Source organism: Glycine max, chromosome 15, assembly GCF_000004515.6.
Source record: "Glycine max cultivar Williams 82 chromosome 15, Glycine_max_v4.0, whole genome shotgun sequence".
NCBI lineage: Eukaryota > Viridiplantae > Streptophyta > Magnoliopsida > Fabales > Fabaceae > Glycine > Glycine max.
The window spans coordinates 8,131,272-8,150,766 of record NC_038251.2 but is presented as its reverse complement, the minus strand read 5'-3'; the positions used below and the strand labels follow the sequence as shown (position 1 = coordinate 8,150,766).

Genomic DNA, 19,495 nt, shown 5'->3' with positions numbered 1-19,495 from the left:
TTTTCTTACAAAATTGTTAATGATTTAATCTTGTAAATAATGTTATGGGTCAACTTATAATGACAGTCCCAATATTATACCAATAATGAGTATCAGGATTCAGTAAGAAAAAAAAGTTGTATATACATCAATTTTAAAAAAAATATATAATTACAAACATTAGGTCCTGGTAACAAACTTTTGAATTGGCATAGTGAAGAATTATTCTGGGTGTGTAAGGAATAATGAGATCAGATTGGCAACGGGCTTCCACAGTCAATCCATGTGAATATCTATATATTCTTACCTTAGTGCCCCATTTGCACCGTGGTTATCGAGAGGATTCAATTAGCTGCAAAAAACATTGGTTTGTGGATGCTGTAACTAAATAAATTTAATTAAACTGGATGGAGCACGTAATACAGTGTGATCAGTATTTTTTTAAATAAATAAATTCATTACCCCTGACACAGGAATTTGGGGTTATAGTGTGACGGTGATGATGTATGGTGCCCCACCCACACCCTTATCACAAAAAGCCTATGTAAACCCACTGTTTTTTGTTGATGCTGGGTCCATCCCTCAAAATGCCAACTGCAGTGTGCACCCCACCACGCAAACATTCATGATTAGGGACAGTGTCAAATATTATAAGGGTCGAAAAGGAACACAAAGCATTCTTTAATGGACATGATGTTACTGTGCGTGCCAGAACTAAATGATAAAGAATGGCAAAAGATTGATTGTCAAGAAAAATTTAAGACTCCGGAGGAAAAAAGAGTGAGATAGGCGCTTTTTTTTTGTTCACCCCATTCTCTTTGTTTTTTCATTTTTGCTTCTGAAAATTTATTTCTGTTTGCAACATATAAACACATATAAACATCTCACATGGAGGAAGCCCACCACCATAACCACATCCCCCCGATACATGATCTCATATAGTTCCCAAGATCATAAATATTATAAAAATCTATAAAATTACTCCCCTATGGTGACCTGAAGCTCTAGTTTAACTTAGGGAGAAAAAAAAAAGAGACAAAGAAAAATTGAAGAAAACCAAACTAAAATTAAAAACTCATTTCCATTGTATAATATTGCATCATCAGATTAGAAAAGGCTTGCAACCACCATCACCACCCATTACTCTTCACATAACACTGCAGCTGGAAGTATTCTCATCACTGAAATAGTTGGAATATGGTTCATGAGGAGGAGGAGGGTAGCTATAAGGAGGAGGGTACATGTAATTGACAGCCATAGGAGGCCTAGCATACATCATTGGCTGGAATCTATCATTCCCCATTGCCCTTTGCTGGTTCATCATTGCAGCCATGTATTGTTGTTGTTGGTAAGAGTTGCCGCCAGGCATCATATCTGGACCACCACCACCACCTTGGAAGTATCCACCGCCGGCGGCACCACCGTTCATCGCGGCAGCAGCTGGTAGGCCTTGAACTGCTGGGATGTTGCCCATTTGGGTCATGGGCATGTTGCCCATAGGGATGCTCATGTTATTCATGGGGCCCATATTAGCCCCAACCATACTAGGATTATGACCACCCATGTTTGGGAACATGTTCATAGCTTGAACACCTTCACCCATTCCATTATTACCCTTTTTACCTCCATTCCCATTGTTATTTGGAATTCCACCACCACCATTATTTTTGCTGTTTCCATTCTTACCCTCTGGCATCCCACCTCCATTTTTGCCACCGTTGTTTTTGTTACCTCCACCCTGATTCTGATTATTTCCGCCGCCACCTTTCTTTCCTCCATTTCCATTTTTACCCTCATTTCCACCACCCATGTTATGCACTTGAACAGGCACAGGTCCTCCACCACCACCACCTCCTCCTTTCTTCCCATTACCACCACCACCATTGCCACCTTTCTGAGCATTCATCATACTATTCAACATCATCGAAGCCCCATTACCCATAGGGACATTACCCACAGGAGGCTTACCACCCATAGGGGGCTTCATCATCATCATCTTATTCAGAGGATGCTGAGGATCATCCATTTCATCGTCATCGAACTCGTCGTCGAACTCATCATCAAACTCGTCTAATTCATCATCAGACAAATCATCCTCCTCAGGCAAACTGAATTTAACCGCTTTCGGGTTCGGGTTCGGGTTCGGGTTGGGCAGTTTCATGTCCTTGAATTGAGGCAGCTTCAGATCTTGGAACCCTTTCATATGCTGAAGCTGTTGCAGATGCTGCTGAAGCTGCTGTTGGGGGTTCTGCCCTTGTTGATTATTACCCTTTGGCTGGTTATTCCCACCACCACCCTTTTGACCCTTGTTGTTTCCCCCACCTTTGCCATTATTGTCAATCTGCATGTTCTTAAACTGGTTCGCCATGTTGTTCTGGATGTTGTTGTTTCCTTTGGGGGCACCCCAGAGTTCAGCATGTTTCCCTGATTTCGCAAGCTTCTTGATGAGAACGTTGGGGTCCACATTCCCTGAAACCGTCACCTTCCCTTGTTCTGCATCTATCTCGGTGGTAAACACCCCTGTGAAAATGAAAAAATGGACTCAAATAAATAACCAAACACACTATTTATCTCAAAGATATGGCTATAGAGATATGAGATTTTGTTTTTTTCTTCAAGGAACAAAAAAAATAATAATAAAGCTTTCAAGAGTGAAATGAGATATAACATGAGATTTTTCTGATAGATGCTTAACATACCATCAATCTTCTGCAAGATTTTCTTAACTTTGTTCTTGCACCCGTCACAGTGTATGTTCACTTTGAGAACACATTTCTGCATGTACAAGCAATCCCAAGAGGCAACACAGAATAAAGAGAAATTTCGTTGTAAATAAGAGGAATTATTGAAATGGGGGGATAAAAGTAAAACAAAACATGAAACTTTATCAGAAATGACACACACGCAAGACAAAAAAAAAAAAAAAAAGGAAAACCAAACTCAGGAGCAAGTAAAAGCATGAAAATGAGAAAAAGATGGGAGTTTTAGGAAAGAGATGAAAGAGCATACCTGTATCTTCAAAAACTCTTCTTTACTCATGGTCTTACAACGCAATGGACCAAAAGATTGAAACAAAAACGGGAATGCAGAAAGGGGTGGTAGTAGATCTGAGCAACTGGGACAGGGAAAAAAAACAGAGAATAGGCTAGAGAGGGTCTTTCAATCTTTGGCTTATCGTGTAGAGCTTTTGGAAGCAAACACAGAGAGCCAATGACAGAAAAGATAAGTGTCTCAGTCTCTGAGTGAGCAGAGAAAGCGAGTCTGAAGAACGAGGCTCAGACTCGGAGAGAGAGAAAGAGAGAGGTTCAAAAATGGAGGGTAGTCATTAAAACCTCTGAATCCTGTTTTTCAGGGTGAATGAGAGAGAGAAAGTGGGTGAGGCACAAGCGAAAGGAAAAAGAAGCTCTAGCTGAGAGAGAATAATGGAGGAAAAAAAATACTAGTATTTTAAAGAGTGTAATAAAAGAATTTTGTATTTTTTTTATTGTATTTATTACAAGTATATTTTAGCAGTCATAGATGGTGTTCGGTAATTTCTAGTTTCTATGCTGTTGTAAGTTGTACTGTAAATTGTAACTCCCAACAATTTTAACCGTGGCCATGTGGAGCGTTTTGCTTGGCTAAGATTCTACTTTTAACTCTCTTCTCTTTGGCTTGGCTTAAAGAAATGTGAGATTCGATCACACACATTGTCAAGTACTACTGTGTACTAGAGAGTAGAGACATCAGTGATGTTATTGTTTAATTAAAATTAATGTTTTATTTTTAATAACATTCACAATAACAATAAATGTTAATTATTCAAATGAGGAAAAGTATGAAAAATTAAAATTATAATTAGAGAAAAATAAGAAGAGAAAATTTCAAATTTTTAAGCTCAACTTTTATCTCTTTAATTGAATAAGAAAAATGTTTAAATATTTTATCTCTATCCAAACATAAAGTAAAAATAAATGCAAATTTTAATTAAGAAATAATACGCCAAGTATTTGTAATGCAGAAACTAAGTTTTTCCAAAATCTTATTATTTTATTGAAAACATCTTTATTTTATTTATTTAGGTTAGAAAAATAAAATATTAATGTTTTTATATTATTATTTTTAAAAACTAATTTACTCATAATATTTATATATCAAATAAAGTGAAAAATTCTAATCTTACATACAATAATAGTAATTCTTAAGAGAGTCTTATTAAAACGTAACGTAAGGGTACTATTTAAGAAACATTAAATATTTTGTTTGACTAAGAAAGGGTGAGTATTAAATTAATTTTGCCTTTATGATATAATATCTATTTTTTTTTTTACTGTCCATCCTTATTTCCTTAACTCACGTACAATAGTATATGTATTTTTTTTATATACAGTAGTAACTTTTAATAGAGTTAAAGTAACTTAAGGATACTAATTAAGAAACACTGAATATATCTCATTATATATTTTTGTTTGACTAAAAAAAAGTAGAGTATTATATGAATTTTGCATTTGTGATGTAATATGTATTTTTTTGGTTAAAAAAGTCCAAGCTTTTTCCTTAACTTACGTAAAATATTATAAGTCCATTTTTAATACGGGAATTATAAAAGATAAATTTTCAATTTTAATTAATCAATAAACTAAAAACATTTACAATATTACACATAAACAAGCTATAGGAAATTTACTGGCAAACTGAATTTATAATTCTGAATCATTGACATTTTAATCCATTATATCAAATAAAGAATAGTTAACAAGACAATGTTGTAATATTTCTTTTCATTGTAAATCAACATGCTAAACAAAAATTCAGCAAGGAGATTGTGTGAGAGAAAGAAGAAGCTTTTTCTTTCGTTTTTTATTTTTTTATTTTTTAAATTACGTTAAATCGTAGTGTTAGTCTTGATGTTGAGGGCTTCATGTAAGTATTTAATTAAATACTTGTTATTAAAGTGTCTTAATTATTAAAACTAATATATGAAATATCTTTATTTTGATTAGTAATTTGTTTTTTTATGAAATTACATCAGTATAATTTTGATAATTATTATATTATTCTATAATTTTTAATTAAATAATATTTTTTAAATTGGATTGAAAGTTTTTTTCATATATATCAAATATAGGAGTGTTCGTGGACTAATTTAGACCAGTTTGAGTCAAATTTAAGACCTAATCCAATCAAACTTCAATGTTTTGGTTCGATTTGATTTTTATAATTTTTTTTGAAACTCAACCTATTTATTAACAGTTTATTTCGATCCGAGTCAACGGATTATCCATTTAAATTTGATATTTTTTCTTCTTTTTAGAATTGCTATTTTATATCATAATTCATCCATATATCCATTATAACTAACACAATACTATCAAATGTCTAAAGTAGTAAAATTGATTCATTTAATATCATCAACATAATATTCTAAAATAAACTAATACAAATTAAGACAAAATATTCTTCAATAAAATTTACTATAATAATCTGAATCACAACTGTTTTCTACAAATTAATTTCTTGTAATAAGCTTTATTGTAGCAAGATTTGCTACAACCATATTTGTTACAACTAGATTTGCTGAAATAAATAAACAAAATATGATCCGTTGACAACAAAAATAAATATGAAAAAATGAGGTGAAACAAATAACAATGTATTTGAAAACAATAGCTTAAGAAATTTCAACACTATTAGTCCAAGAGTCTCAATATTAATAGTATTTAAAGTCAAATCAAATAATTTTAAAACTTTTAATCAATTCAGTTCGATTTTGATCGAATTTATATATCTAAACTCATGATCAAACTCGTATTTGAACGGTTTGAATCAATTCGATTTAATTTTAATTCAAATACGTAAATAACTCAACCCAAACAATTTGAATCGATTTGGGTTATTCGAGTTTGTGAGTGATTCTAATCAAATATGCAAAATTTGATATTAATATAAAATTATTTGTTACTTCATCCATGTAAATTAAAATCAATTTAATGCAAATATTTTATAATATATTAAAATATAAATCATTTGTTTATTTTCTTATTCTTACTTAATTTAGATAAAATTTGATATAAATAATCTTAATCATATAGACATAATTTAATAGTTAAATAAGTAAAATCATATTCTGTATTAAATTATAAAAAAAATAATAATTATAAAGTTACAGTGTTATAATTTCATCGTTCTCTATTTCTTGTTAATCTTTTGATAATAAGCATCAGCAGATGTGAATGAACTCTGTCAGATTTTATCTTCCAAAATTGGGTGATACAATTTAATACTGCCATTTATTATAGCCAATGGCTAAGTTGTAAATTTCCCTTTTAGAACTGATTTTTGGTACATTTGCACCCGTGCCTCTCAAGTGGGCTTCCACTCGAAAATCACACTCCTGATCCACACACCTCCATGATCACAACAATAAATTTTAGCCGATTCCTGCAATCTTAGACTTACACGTAAAAACAGGTCATTCTATGTTATTTATTTTCCTGGGACCAAACTCATCATATCGAAATTCAACTAAATAATTAAAACAATTGTAACTTCTTCAATGCAAAAGCAATATATATAGAGAGAGAGACTGAGATTCACAGCAGTTGTTTTGCAAATTGCATGAATCTTAGTCCTTGAAATATTAAATTTGTTTTTAAAAAATAATCATAAATAATTATGCGGTATTAACAGAGGTCATTACATCAAAATAAATATGTATACTAATATAGGTATCGGAAGTACGAAGAAAAAACAAATAAAAGTCTTGGTTATGAAGCATATTAACCAGCATAGAGGTTAAAATATAGTGAATAACCAAGGATGAGGAAAACAATATATATCCCTCACAAAGATCCCACCAACCATACAAAATAGAGCTCTTAAATGCCTCGCCCTGCACCCTGGTCAATTGTTATCAGGCCCTCGTATAAGCATTGAAGGCCACCATTCCCAACCTCAAGCTAGCCTCGACCCAACGTAAATATAACATTACACATACATGAATTGTAGTTTTGTAGCAATCCACAACATGCTTTGCATGATCGGATATCACCACCACCTTTGCCCATGTTACCTCAACAATTTTAAGCAACACAATGGATTCTCCACTTAGCTGAAATCCAAGACCAAGCTTTGAACTTGATGATCTCAACCACAACATTGAAATCGAAAACACTCCCATCAAAAACCATTTTGTTTCGAGAACACCAAAGGGACCAACCACACCACCTTCCAAGCCTTGGACAATCCTCTACACAACCAGAAGCAATTATGGTGTAGCAAGCTTTACTTTTAAGTGGATCATTGTGCATCACCCAATCCACTCCAAGCCACCTATAGCAATTATATCAGACATCTGAGGCAACTTTGCATGAAAACAGCAAATGCACCAAATCCTCATCCATACCATGACAAAAAGAGCATAGATAATCCAAGCCAGGGAGTGAAACATGTTTGTTTCTCAAGTTGATCCTGGATGGAAGCCTATCCATAAATAAGCGCCACAGAAAAATGCCAATAGTATTTGGGATTTTGATATCCCAAATGCATTTCAGTGGGGAATCTTCACTTTCCATCTCTCGTGATAACACATGGTCGGCATCTTTTACTAAGTTATTACTAGAGGCCGTTCCTCTCCAAAGAATTTTATCCTCTTCTTTTGGATGCAAAGAGGCTAGATTAATAGCAAACATAAACTCGTCCAACAGAGGGATCTCCCACAGCAACCACGATCTCCTCCACACAAAACTCCAATACCACACCCCATCCTCCCAAAAACCCACTTCACCAACAACAAACTCTTTTTTGGATTGAACTAGAGTAAATTCTAGGAAACTTTGTCGCTAGATTTTCACCCCCCAACCACATATCATGCCATAATTTGATCGATCGCCCATTTCTCATCTTCCATGATAGATTATTATCAAATCAAGAGTATTCATTCCCTTCCCCACACACTACCACCAAGTCCCTCCACTAAAAAGAATCGTTATTAGATGATCTTTTCACCCAAAACGAATGTTATGCCCCGTATCTAGACTTCAATACCTTGTACCAAAGACACTCTTGGTTCGGAATCAGTCTCCATCTCCATTTACCCAGTAATGCATAATTAAACTTCACTATATTCTTTATACCAAGACCTCCCATATATTTTGCTTTACAAACCTCCTCCCACCTTACCCACGCGATCTTCTCCTTATCCTCCAAGCATCCCCATAAGAAATTTCTTTGAATACGAATAATATTATGTAATTTTGGATTGGAGGGGATCCACTAGAGTGAAGAGGAATCAAATTATATTATGTAATTTATATTAATTATGACACTTGAGTGGAGACCTTAGGCTTATGGATCTTGATAATAGTTTCTACTTAGTCAAGATCAACATTCCAGAAGACAATGAAAAAACTATCTCTAAAGGTCTATGGATGATATTGCGATCACTATCTTGCAGTCATTGAGTAGCACTTGAATTTTTCTTTACAATGAACCATATTTCTTTATAATGTGATTTGACATTTGAAGGTAGATCAATTTAAAACTGGATAAGCTCTTATTATTAGTACTGTTAAAAAGAAGAATATTATCTTAGTTTTATAAGTACTGTTTTGACCATATTTGTAATCAATGCTTAACATTCCGCTTGAAGAAAAATTAATTACATCTGATCGATGGCTAATATTTTCTTAACACAAAATTTGAAACCCGCCGCCTGCGGAATTCACTTGGAGTGGCAGAAGTTACCGGGTCTTCTTGTTTAAGTGTTTGGTGCCAAACTTGTGTGAAATGAAAACTGACTTGTCTCTGGTCGCATTTTTATGTTCCTTAAAAAGGTAAGTATATATCAAGATAAGTCGTGTTTGAAACCAATAATAGAACTCTGATTCAATAATGCATACCCTACTTTAACTGCAATTAGGTGAAAAGGAGAAAAAGCAACCAGAAAACTGGGAATGGATAGTTTTCACATGATCATATCATCTGAAAATTGTGTCTATTTTTCTCTTCTTAAATGTACGCAAATTTTAATATAGACTCACCAGTTTAATTTTCACAATATATGGTCATGTGAAAATTCAACACAAGAAAATTCATTCCCTAGAAGACTAGCTAACCCTTTGCATACACCACGTTCCAGGTTTCTTGTTTTCTCTTCAATTGCTGCACTTTTTTTTCTCAAGCAAATTACTGTTAATATTTCCTTTTCAAAAGCCTAAACTGTGATCTTACCCTTCTGGCTCTGTACCTCTCTGGTTTTACCCTTTATCTCTTTTAACATGCCACTTTACCTATTTGTAAGGTTGACACAAGCCATAACAACTTAATCTTTGAGACAATAAATAGGCTATAATTGTAATGTAAGTCAATTGAGTATAGTTCAGTAAGTCAGTAGTATTTAATATTATTAGGCTAAAATTGACACCAAGCTAGATGAAAGTGAACCAAGCATACATGTGTATTGTCTATCTACTTGTCCTGTGCTCCGAAGCCCAATTTGTACACACACACACAAAAAAAAGATGCATACCCCTCTGCGTGACGGGAATTGGTGGATCCCAGACTAAAAAAATACCACCAAAATCTACAAATAATAATAATTAATACTACTCACATGATGGTGACAGGCACAGCTATGATAGCATGGACTTAAGTGGAATGAGTGGTGGGTAATTCTTATTTTAGATTAATAGGTCCATCTATATTTGGGGATATGATTTTACAGATTTTGTCACTAAGGTTCCATTGGGGAATGACCTGGGCAACCATTCAAGGCCATTGCTATTTGCGTTGAAGACTTGGCATAAGCAACCACATGGTCTTAATTTGGACAGTGATTGAAGACTGAGAATAAGATTTTGCACATTGAGAGATCGAAGGGAGCTATTTATTGAGGCTCACCTAGAAGAGTACACTTGCAGTTGCACCTCACACATGGCCTGTTCTTTATGTCACTAGATTTTAGCATGCTATGGGAAATTAATAATGGAATGCAGGTGTAGTGAAGCTTTTACCACTAGGGAAAAGTTTTGATTCTTGTACTATTCCCAATCCTTTAATTTTGTTCTATTCTATATATACTTGGGAAATTGCAAGTGATCAACCGCATGCTTTAATTATTACCATTATTCCAAACACAATGACATTTATAAATAGGCAAATGCTAAAGCCAGTCACCAATTTAAGGACAGGTGAATTATCTGTATGCCCCCCTTTTTTCTTTAGTCAGAATATTCATGCAATTTCTGAGGCTTTGGACTTCGTTACCTTCTTTATTTGCCAAAAATTGCACAAGATACCAAAATGTATCAAGTAACTGGCGTGAAAATAGTAGAGAGTTGAGATGAACTTGGGATAGTTTGGTACCTTACCCTGATTCTTGGTTTTGAACTTTTTCTCTTTTGCAAGACTAAAAGACAATCACGTCAAGTTTTTATATGTTGGCAAATGGAACACCGGCTTTGGCTCCAATAAGATCTAATAGCTTGTACTTGGTATTTCGTGTTCCGAAAGCATATGCATGTGTATATTTTCCACCGAATAGGCACTTAAAGTATGTGTGTTTTGGCACAAAAAATGGTTTATTTTGTGATGTGATCCTTGGTTGACTTGATCTGCTTCTCACGTTGTTCACATCTATCAAGAGTGTGAAGTTTGCTTAATGATGAATGCAAATATGAATAATAGCTAGAGACCATCCAGGTTTCATTATTAACCATAATTATATCATGTATGGTCTGAGCAACAATTTAATAATTAGAGGCACACTTGTAGTGACTTATAAACCAGCTTAAGGCTGAGTGGGAAATTGCTAGATAAGCCATACACTAAACAATGAAGAGAATTACGCGTGTGGAATTTGATGGCCGTAAGATAAGATGTTGGAATTTTTTATTATAATAATGGAGTTAATATTTTAAGACAATTATATTAATTATTTATTATTAGTGAGTTTTATTTTATGTTATCAAATTAAGTGAGTAGACTAGATGATATGTACTTAAATAAATAAATGTCATTATTGACCTATTAGGAGATAATGAGAATCTTATTAGGTTAATACGTTACAAGAAACATATGGTTTCCAATATACTAAGCTATGACACATATTTTCTCTTCTCCCATATGAGTAGTTACGAATGTCCTATTGAGGAATAAAGAAGTTTCGATTGAGGAAGAACCATGACACCAATGCTGTTAGTCAATTATCCGTTGTCTCTGCAACATTCCCTAACAGATCCTAAAAAGAGCATATAGATTAAAAATCACCTACTAATTTAGATTCTGTTACGTTTATTTGATCAATCATTATAGATCTAAGTATTCTTAAAACTCTTTTTATATATGTTCCCGTCGATTATTAGTATTTTATAAGGATTTTTTAAAATTTCATCATGTAAGAACCCCTTACTTTACTTGAGGCCTTGGCTGTTACCATTTCCCAAACCGAGTGTTACATGGTTACATGCGTGGGGATTTTGAAAACCAAATACATTTCATTAGAAACTTTCTTTCCAGCCCATTCTGATCAGCATCATCTTTTGTTGGTCCTATACTTGCGTGGATGAATAAATTTTATAGTAAATATACGTATCAATAGTGTAAGAGATTTCTACAGTATTATTTAACCATAATTTAATTACTAATAATAGTTTTAAAAATTATGTAAAAAATATTTTTTATTGGACAATGGAGTAAATTTTTTTACATTAAACTCGTGTTTAAGCATGTGATTCTTTTGGTAAGAATTAAGAGTCCAATTTCCTTGTAAGAGATTTTCTTTTTCCATCTAGTGACTTGTATTGAAAAGACCCGAAGCTAAAGTCGAAGGCAATACAAATTGGGTAAAAATCCCAATAAGGAGCAATACCGAGGGGTTTCTATTGGCCCCAATCTCGTTGCTAATGACTCCTATCTATATGGGTTATTTTTTTTCAAAAATGTTTTTCCCATGGGATCATAGTTATGTTGTAGTATACAAGGGTGTGAATAATATATAAAATGAAAACATGTTTCTATATTAGATTTTGCACGAGAAAACATGTTTTTATGGTATATTTTGTATGCACTCCCTATATTACAAAAAAAGACGTTTTTGTTGTAGATTTTATACAAAACTCTCATTAAAACAAAATTATATTTATGTTGTATACAAACTGCATACAAAATACACAATAAAATCACGATCTACATGCAAAATCTAAAACATGATTCCATTTTAAATTTTGTACACAGAATTGTGATTCTGTTAAATATTTTTTAGCTTAAAAAAGCAAAATGGAATCCCGATTTTGTGTGTTTCCAACACAATATGCCATTACAACCGAAAGCTGGGGAGGTACAGGGAAAATTAGAGAGAGGTAAAAATGTCTTTTCATACCATTTTCAAGAAGTGGTAGGAATCATTAGCAATTGGTTAGGGACCAATATCAATTTCCCAATACGAAGCGTGACAAAAGACTAGTTACCGGCCCCATAAAAAGCTGAAAATGCATAGCCGGGCCCAGTTCATCTTAAGTCTGTGGTTAAACTTAACAGTTTGAATGTACTCATATTTATACTTTTGCTATTTACACCATCCACTTTGATATTAATACCATATGTTTTTCATCAATCTAATGCTGTGCATATTCCATCAACCCTATACATGATATCATACATTGCAAGATACTGTGCGATACATTTTCGTTAATAAGTCACTGATGCAATTACTTTATCTAAAGGTAGGCCACGACGTTACTTTTGTTTGTCAAATACCTATTATGTTACTCTTCCTTTAACTTTTCTTCGATGGTACTTATTTTCTTTCTTTTTTTCCAACAAGTTATTCGTTTCTCTTTCTTTGATCATTTATGTTTTAAAAGATGAACAACACTAAAAACACACTTTTTAATAGACTCTTTTTTATTGGATTAAATTTATTGAAAATTATAAAAATGAAAGAAGGATTCATTGTAAGACGTAAAACCCACAAAGTTTTATAATTATCAATAAATTTTAATTAATAATAACTTATGCTCAAAATCTAGATAAACTTTTTAAAGTTGAACATTTAAAAAACAATAATTGTGTTCCAGAATAGGTTTTCAAGTTTACCGGAAGTGTGATAAAAAAAAATGTTTTTCTAACATTTCTCATAGAAGTTAGTTTTCCAAGTCTATTTTTTTTTTAAATGTTTTGAAAACTAGATTCCAAAACATGAAACTTTATTCTGGAACTGGAACACAATTATTTCTTTTTAAGTGTTGTTTATAATTTAGTTTTCAAAACACATACATGATTCCAGAATTTAGTTTCTAGAACTATGATTTTATGTTCAAGAAACAAAAATTCGAAACAGTAATTATAACGCATCAACAATGCTGAAGTGTGGATTCATACAGGATTCAATAAAATCATTGTTGTAGTGCTGCAGTCATAGTGTAGTGTACGACTCTTGCAGAGTTCAATATGAAGTGTTGGAGTCACAAACTCACAACAATGTGTGAAACCCTGAAAATTAAGATGCTTTAGTTTGAAGTGTTGCAATCACGGTGTACTATCCTTGAAGGGGGCAATTTGAAAATGAACCAATTTAACTAGGCAGATGGCAGTGTGACAGTGTTACAATGCAAGACAATTTGATGAAAGTCTACTGCGTCGGAACGCTCAAACGACTGAACCAGTTTTGCCGTGTTCTGATAACAATGCTTCAATGCCAAGCTTCCAGTCATATCTTTATGATAAAAGAGACTATAGTATTTAACTCCTATAAATATATGGAGTCATTTTCTTATATTAAATATTAACAAAAACAAATAATCCATTCATCCGAAAAGCTTTTCCCATATCAAGCACTAATCTCTTTTTAACGTACAACTAGATGGGAGTAATCATTTAAATAAAAGACAAATGAAAGCTCATTGTTTTTTTTTTCCTATTATAATTGGAGCCACCAAGCTCCATCCCTTTTTTAATAAAACCCAACTGAATTTTTTTAATAAATTAACATAAAATTATAGGATACATTTTATTCGTTAAAATTATGACATTCAACAGAACAAGAAGAACAAAACATGACAAAAATGCAAGTTACAGAAAAAAAATTTATCCTGACATCGTTTGATGAATAATAAATAATATAAGTAAAATAATATAAAATTTATTAAAATACCTAATATTAATTATCAAATTTGATGAGTTTAAAGAGAGATATAAATAAAATATATATCTTTTTAATACTTTATAGCTAAAACAAAGAATTGTTCTATAAAAAAATATATAAATTTTGTCATATCATTATATGTTTGATTTGTGTTGCTCCTTAATCCGTTTCAAATCAAACATGAAATATAAATATTTGTTATCATAATTTTTAACGAATCAAACAGATCCATAATATGCTTGATAAGATAAATAGAGAAAATGATTTAATAAAAGATAAGGTAGAAATGAGAATGAAATTTGAAAAGTAGGACTATCAAGATTATTTTGTATAGTGTTCAAAAAGAAGGTTTTTTTATTTTTTTTATTTTATAGAATGGTATTTTGAACATTAAAAAAAATACAACAAAAAAAAATGGAAGGAGAGTATAGTTAACGATTGCCATCAAATTTCACTCATTTACTTTTTACGCTCTTGTTATCAATTTTCTCTTTCGACAAGTCGTTCAAAAGTTTTATTTTTTACACAGAAAAAGTACTACTCCATTATCCACTCATTACCCCTTATAAAATTCATTTACAAAGACATGAAGTGTGCTCCGAAAGATTAGACATGAAACGTTCTTCTGAAATTCAAATTCAAGCGAAAATTAGTTATATTGAGACCTCCGAGTGGATCTCAAAAAACAAAAGACCTGCAAAGGAGAACGAGACGAAAAAAATACATTTAGATGGATTCTTTTTTCTTCCATTCGTACCTCCTTCGTCCTTCCAACCAAACAGTACCTTGTAACAGATAATAGCTCACAAAAATACCACTATGGCTTACTGTGTTTGGGTTATCATTCGGTTGAACGTAACCACTATCAGTGTTTTTTTCTTCAGCAGCTTTGTTGCTTCTCCGCTGGGTGCCTGGGAAAGCTTGAAATGCCATTTGGAGCCTTTGAAATGGGAAATCAAACACACTATATCGTGGTTTATGTTTGGGAAAATAATGAGAAATGGGATGGGTGGAAGAACAACTCTGGATTAATTTACATCACATTAATCAATATGTTACATCACACTAATTAGAACACCCAACACCTAGAATTTGTTTCAAACATCTATTATATATGATAAAATATGAGATAACTTTCAAACACAATTCATTATGCATCAAACCATCAAGACAAAAACTATGGAAAAACGATCACCTGTACAATAGATGATACGGGAGGAAAAACATTTGATCACTAATGATCTAATTTTCCCTCAAACACATCACACAAAAACTATAAACAGATTATTGACTACAATTTACAAAAAAAAAAAAATTGCTATATAATACCTGACTGCAGACATGTATAAAGGGGGTGAATTTTCTTAGAAGGAATTTATTGGGACTGTCATGCAACTTAGCATCAGAAGAAAAAAATCTCATTGATCACCATTGTTCACCTTGATCTCTATAAGTTCCTCAATAGGCTGCCGGCATATAGGGCATTTATTGGATTGTTGTCGAAGAGCATTTGCACACTCACTGCACATACACTGGAAAAATACAACAGATGTAATATGAGAATAATCAAATTAGAAAATGAAAATAGAGTTAATTTCGATAAATTTCTTAACAAGTACCCATGGAAGAAGAGAATAAAATAATTTAAAGTGGTAAAGTGAATTAATCTTCTTGCATAAATTAAAATTAACTTGTACACCTTAACTTCTTCAAAAGTCTTAACTTTGGCTGAATTTGACATTCTTACCTTGCAACAGTAGGGTTTTACAATTGAAAAAGCTCCCATAAGTTAGAAGTTAATTCAAACTGAGCCTTTGTAAAATAATATACACAAACATTATATGACATTGCTACTACCTGTAAGGATCTTACTACCGAGCAATTAGTATATTTGTTGCTACGGGTCAGGAAGAAACAAAACCACTAGGTATTCATTTCACCCACAGAATAAATGTAAGTGCTGATATTGTGATCTATGATTTTAAAGAATGTATGTGTGATCAGATGACACACCACAAGCTCACAACCTTGAAAACAAATTAAGAGGGGAAGGCAGGAGAGGAAGAAAAGAAAAATTAAGGTAATATAAGAATCACAAAACACCCATTTTACCTTTTAGAAAACCTAACAATGAGCTCAGTTTTCCATAGGCAATCTTGTGCAAATACAAACTGATGTATCCTTATGAACCATAACTGCTATTATCCGCATGAACCAATACTTGTCCTATTATCTTAATTTCTTCCTTTAAACTGGTTATCTATTCTATATATAGGTAGATTTGAGATGAAATCTTACCATATGTCGACAAGGTAAGACAGCAGTATCCTTTGGTTCAGTCATGCATATGACACACTCCTTCCCAGGATCATTGTCATCAAAATCATCTGTGGATGAGTTTCCTATTCCATATAACTCTCTCAACTCATAACGAACACCATCAATCCACAAAATCTGCTTAACTACTTTTATTAGGAATGGACCAGCACCATTACTTTTCTCTAAGATACCTTGAGTTATTTGCATGTGAGGGGATGCATCTAGCAAGGAATCACCAGGAGTTTCATCTTCTGAGGTAGTTTTCAAACTTGTTTCAGCACATATTACAAGAGGAAAGACATCTTCTCCGGGTGAGGGCTTTGAAAGATCATCCAACTCAAAGAAGCCTAGGTCAATTCCTGTTCCAGAAGGCTGAGCAAATTTCTGGCCAACTCCTTTCTGAAAGGGGATTCTGACCGGCTGAAATGCATCAGGATATAATGGAACAAACCTACATTTTTCTTCTTCCTTGGCAAAGTATAAGATAGTAATGCTGCCAATGACAAATATAAGGGGTGGAGAATTTAGAAAAGCTAAAATATTTCATAAAATATGCAATATTCACTCAATCTTCAAATATTCTCATCTTACAACAATAATTTCATACAATTAGTCAATCAAAGTAACAAACTAATCACAAATTCAACCCATAACCTGTGGTTTCTCATTGGTATTTCATTGGCACTTGACATTGTATGCTTGCTTTTAATACTTGCACAGAACTGTTCATAATCAGAATGTAGGCAAAAATAAAGGTTCAGAACACAAACAGCTGTAATAATAAATATTGCTGTATTGGTTTTTTCTGCCATATCGCTACATGGTAGTGAATGTTGGACTTTAAAGAGATAACGAAAGAAAAAGGTGGGAGTAGCAAAAATGAGAATGTTAGATGGATGTGTGACCACACAAGAAAGGACAGGATGCAAAATACTTGGGAAAAAATGAAGTTAAATTCATTGGTGTCTTTAGAAAATTCAAATTCAAGTTGTGAACAGAATCTCAGTCATATTCATAATTGTTGACAACAGCTGATACTTGCAGGTTGCTGGATCATCATATCAGTGGAGGAGAGAAGTCCTTGCCACTAACTAAGTACTTTAATTCAAGTTGAGAGTCAAAATTGATCGGTCCCCTGTCTTAACTCTTTAAGAGTTATAAATTTCAGAGTCCAAAAGAATCTAAATGATTCTACAGATTGCTAGACATGATAAATTGGTACTACTGAGCACCTTAGACATAAATCCAATTCATTGGTGTTACTTAGACGAAAAAATGTGAGGGAGAGGCTGATGTCAGTTGTTCAAACCCTATCTGATCTCAAAGGAGAGCAAAATGACTAAAAAAAGGGAGGGAAAGGTCAAACAATAGGTGCATTTCAGGGTTTCTCACGCAGAGTGAGATAGCAGCCACTAGAACCACAAAATGGGACACCATTGGCCTTGCCCAGAATCCAGATAAACACTCCCCTACAGCTCCTCTATCACACCCAGGCACAGCAACACCGAAATAGTGCCACTACTGTCTGGTATGGATAACTATGCATAATGGGAAATCTAACAATTTTGTTTTAAAAATGTACGAGTATTAAAGAAAAAGTCATTGAATAAACCAAGAATTTGATCCTTCTAAGTATTACTCTCACCCCTAAATAGTCCCTCACTCAGGTATTGAATACATCGGTTCAGCACTTAAGAGTTAATATACTAAAATTCAGGGATCAATTTGAGGGGTTTCTCAATTGGGAGTTTATTCTATAGCTATTCAATCAGTATCCTGAGTTTGCGTGTTATCTGAATTCATGAATCGTAAATCCATCCATCAACACAACGAAGCACTAAATCAAAAGGCAATACAATTCAGAGGGAACAGAATAAACAAAAACAGTTACCTGCCATCGTAGACAGCATCGAAAACGAAGGAAAGAAGATGGTGATCGGGGTTGTGGTCGTCGACCTCGAGGCGCAGGGTGTCTTTGTGGACATTGACATAGTTCCTTATCTTCTTGGCGGTCTGGTGGTCGACGTAGGGCGGAGGAGTGGTGGAGGCGGGACGAGGGGCGGGACACGCGGAGGGATGGGGCTGGTAGTAATGCTGGTAGTGAAATCGAGGGGCGAGAGTGGGAGTGCCGTAGGAATTGGGGTTGGAGTTGTAATAGAACGAAATTGAGTGGCTTTGGGGAGGACCTGGTGGTGGAGGCAAGGGAGGGGGAGGGGCGTAGGGGGTTGTTGAAGGGAGAAAGTAGCCTTGAGACTGCGGTGGTGGTGGTGGCGGTGGCGGAGGAGGAGGGTGGGATTCAGGAGGGTAGTAGTAAGAAGGGGGTGGTGGTCGGTTTTGGAGGTAATTGTTTCTTCTTCTGCTGTTGCCACTCCACGAGATACCCATCAGAATCAGAATCAGAAAGAAAGAAGATGAAACAGAGATTGCTCCGAATCGGATGCGTGTTGTGTGGGAAATTGAGTTGAGCCAAGCCTCAACACCTTTCAACGCCTTCTCTATTCTCTTTCTTTCTTTTTTATAGCAAATTATCTATTTGTCCAAATCAAAAATCAAACCTCTCGCCTTAATTAATTAAATAACCTAAATATTTAACTTTTTCCTTACAATTTTTGGTCAATTCTATTTGTTTTGTTTTTACTTTACCACTATTCTTCATTCTCGATAATCTAACAATCCCTCAACTCATGTGGCCCTCTATACTCCTTACACTATTGTCTTCAATAGAAAATAGTATATTACATTGTTTTTGAAATTTTATTCAACTAGTAAATAACATTGTGTTTCGTGGTCAAACAAAGACAATATTTTATCAACAAATTTAATGATTATTTACCGTTAGCATAAAATTTATACACGGTCAATTAAAAAAATATTTTGATTATAATTTTAATTTCCTTAAAAAATTATATAATTTAAAATACAACATATTTATCATATATAATCATTTATATTGTTAGATCATAGTTTGAAAATAAGTGTTTATTTTCTCTGATTCCCAAAATACCATGAAAATAAAAATGGATTAAAGCTACATGCAGACGTAAAGTTATTCCACTAGACGACGCGTTTTACTTT

The 19,495-nt window shown here is 33.5% G+C and overlaps 2 protein-coding genes across 2 annotated transcripts; both read right to left on the bottom strand.

The window, feature by feature from the left end:
* Window positions 1–796: 796 nt before the first annotated feature.
* On the bottom strand, window positions 797–3,406 carry LOC100786567 (heavy metal-associated isoprenylated plant protein 33). The gene is made up of 3 exons (XM_006597511.4): window positions 2,989–3,406; window positions 2,679–2,754; window positions 797–2,499 (listed from the first exon to the last, which is right to left on the bottom strand). The coding sequence occupies exons 1-3, from the start codon at window positions 3,016–3,018 to the stop codon at window positions 1,127–1,129; spliced, it is 1,479 nt and encodes a 492-aa protein (XP_006597574.1). The 5' UTR covers window positions 3,019–3,406; the 3' UTR covers window positions 797–1,126.
* An 11,719-nt stretch (window positions 3,407–15,125) lies between these two features.
* Window positions 15,126–18,959, bottom strand: LOC100786054 (probable E3 ubiquitin-protein ligase LUL4). Its single transcript, XM_003546082.5, has 3 exons — window positions 18,312–18,959; window positions 16,400–16,913; window positions 15,126–15,633 (listed from the first exon to the last, which is right to left on the bottom strand). Exons 1-3 carry the CDS (start codon window positions 18,803–18,805, stop codon window positions 15,520–15,522), a joined length of 1,122 nt encoding a protein of 373 aa, XP_003546130.1. The 5' UTR covers window positions 18,806–18,959; the 3' UTR covers window positions 15,126–15,519.
* Window positions 18,960–19,495: the final 536 nt, after the last annotated feature.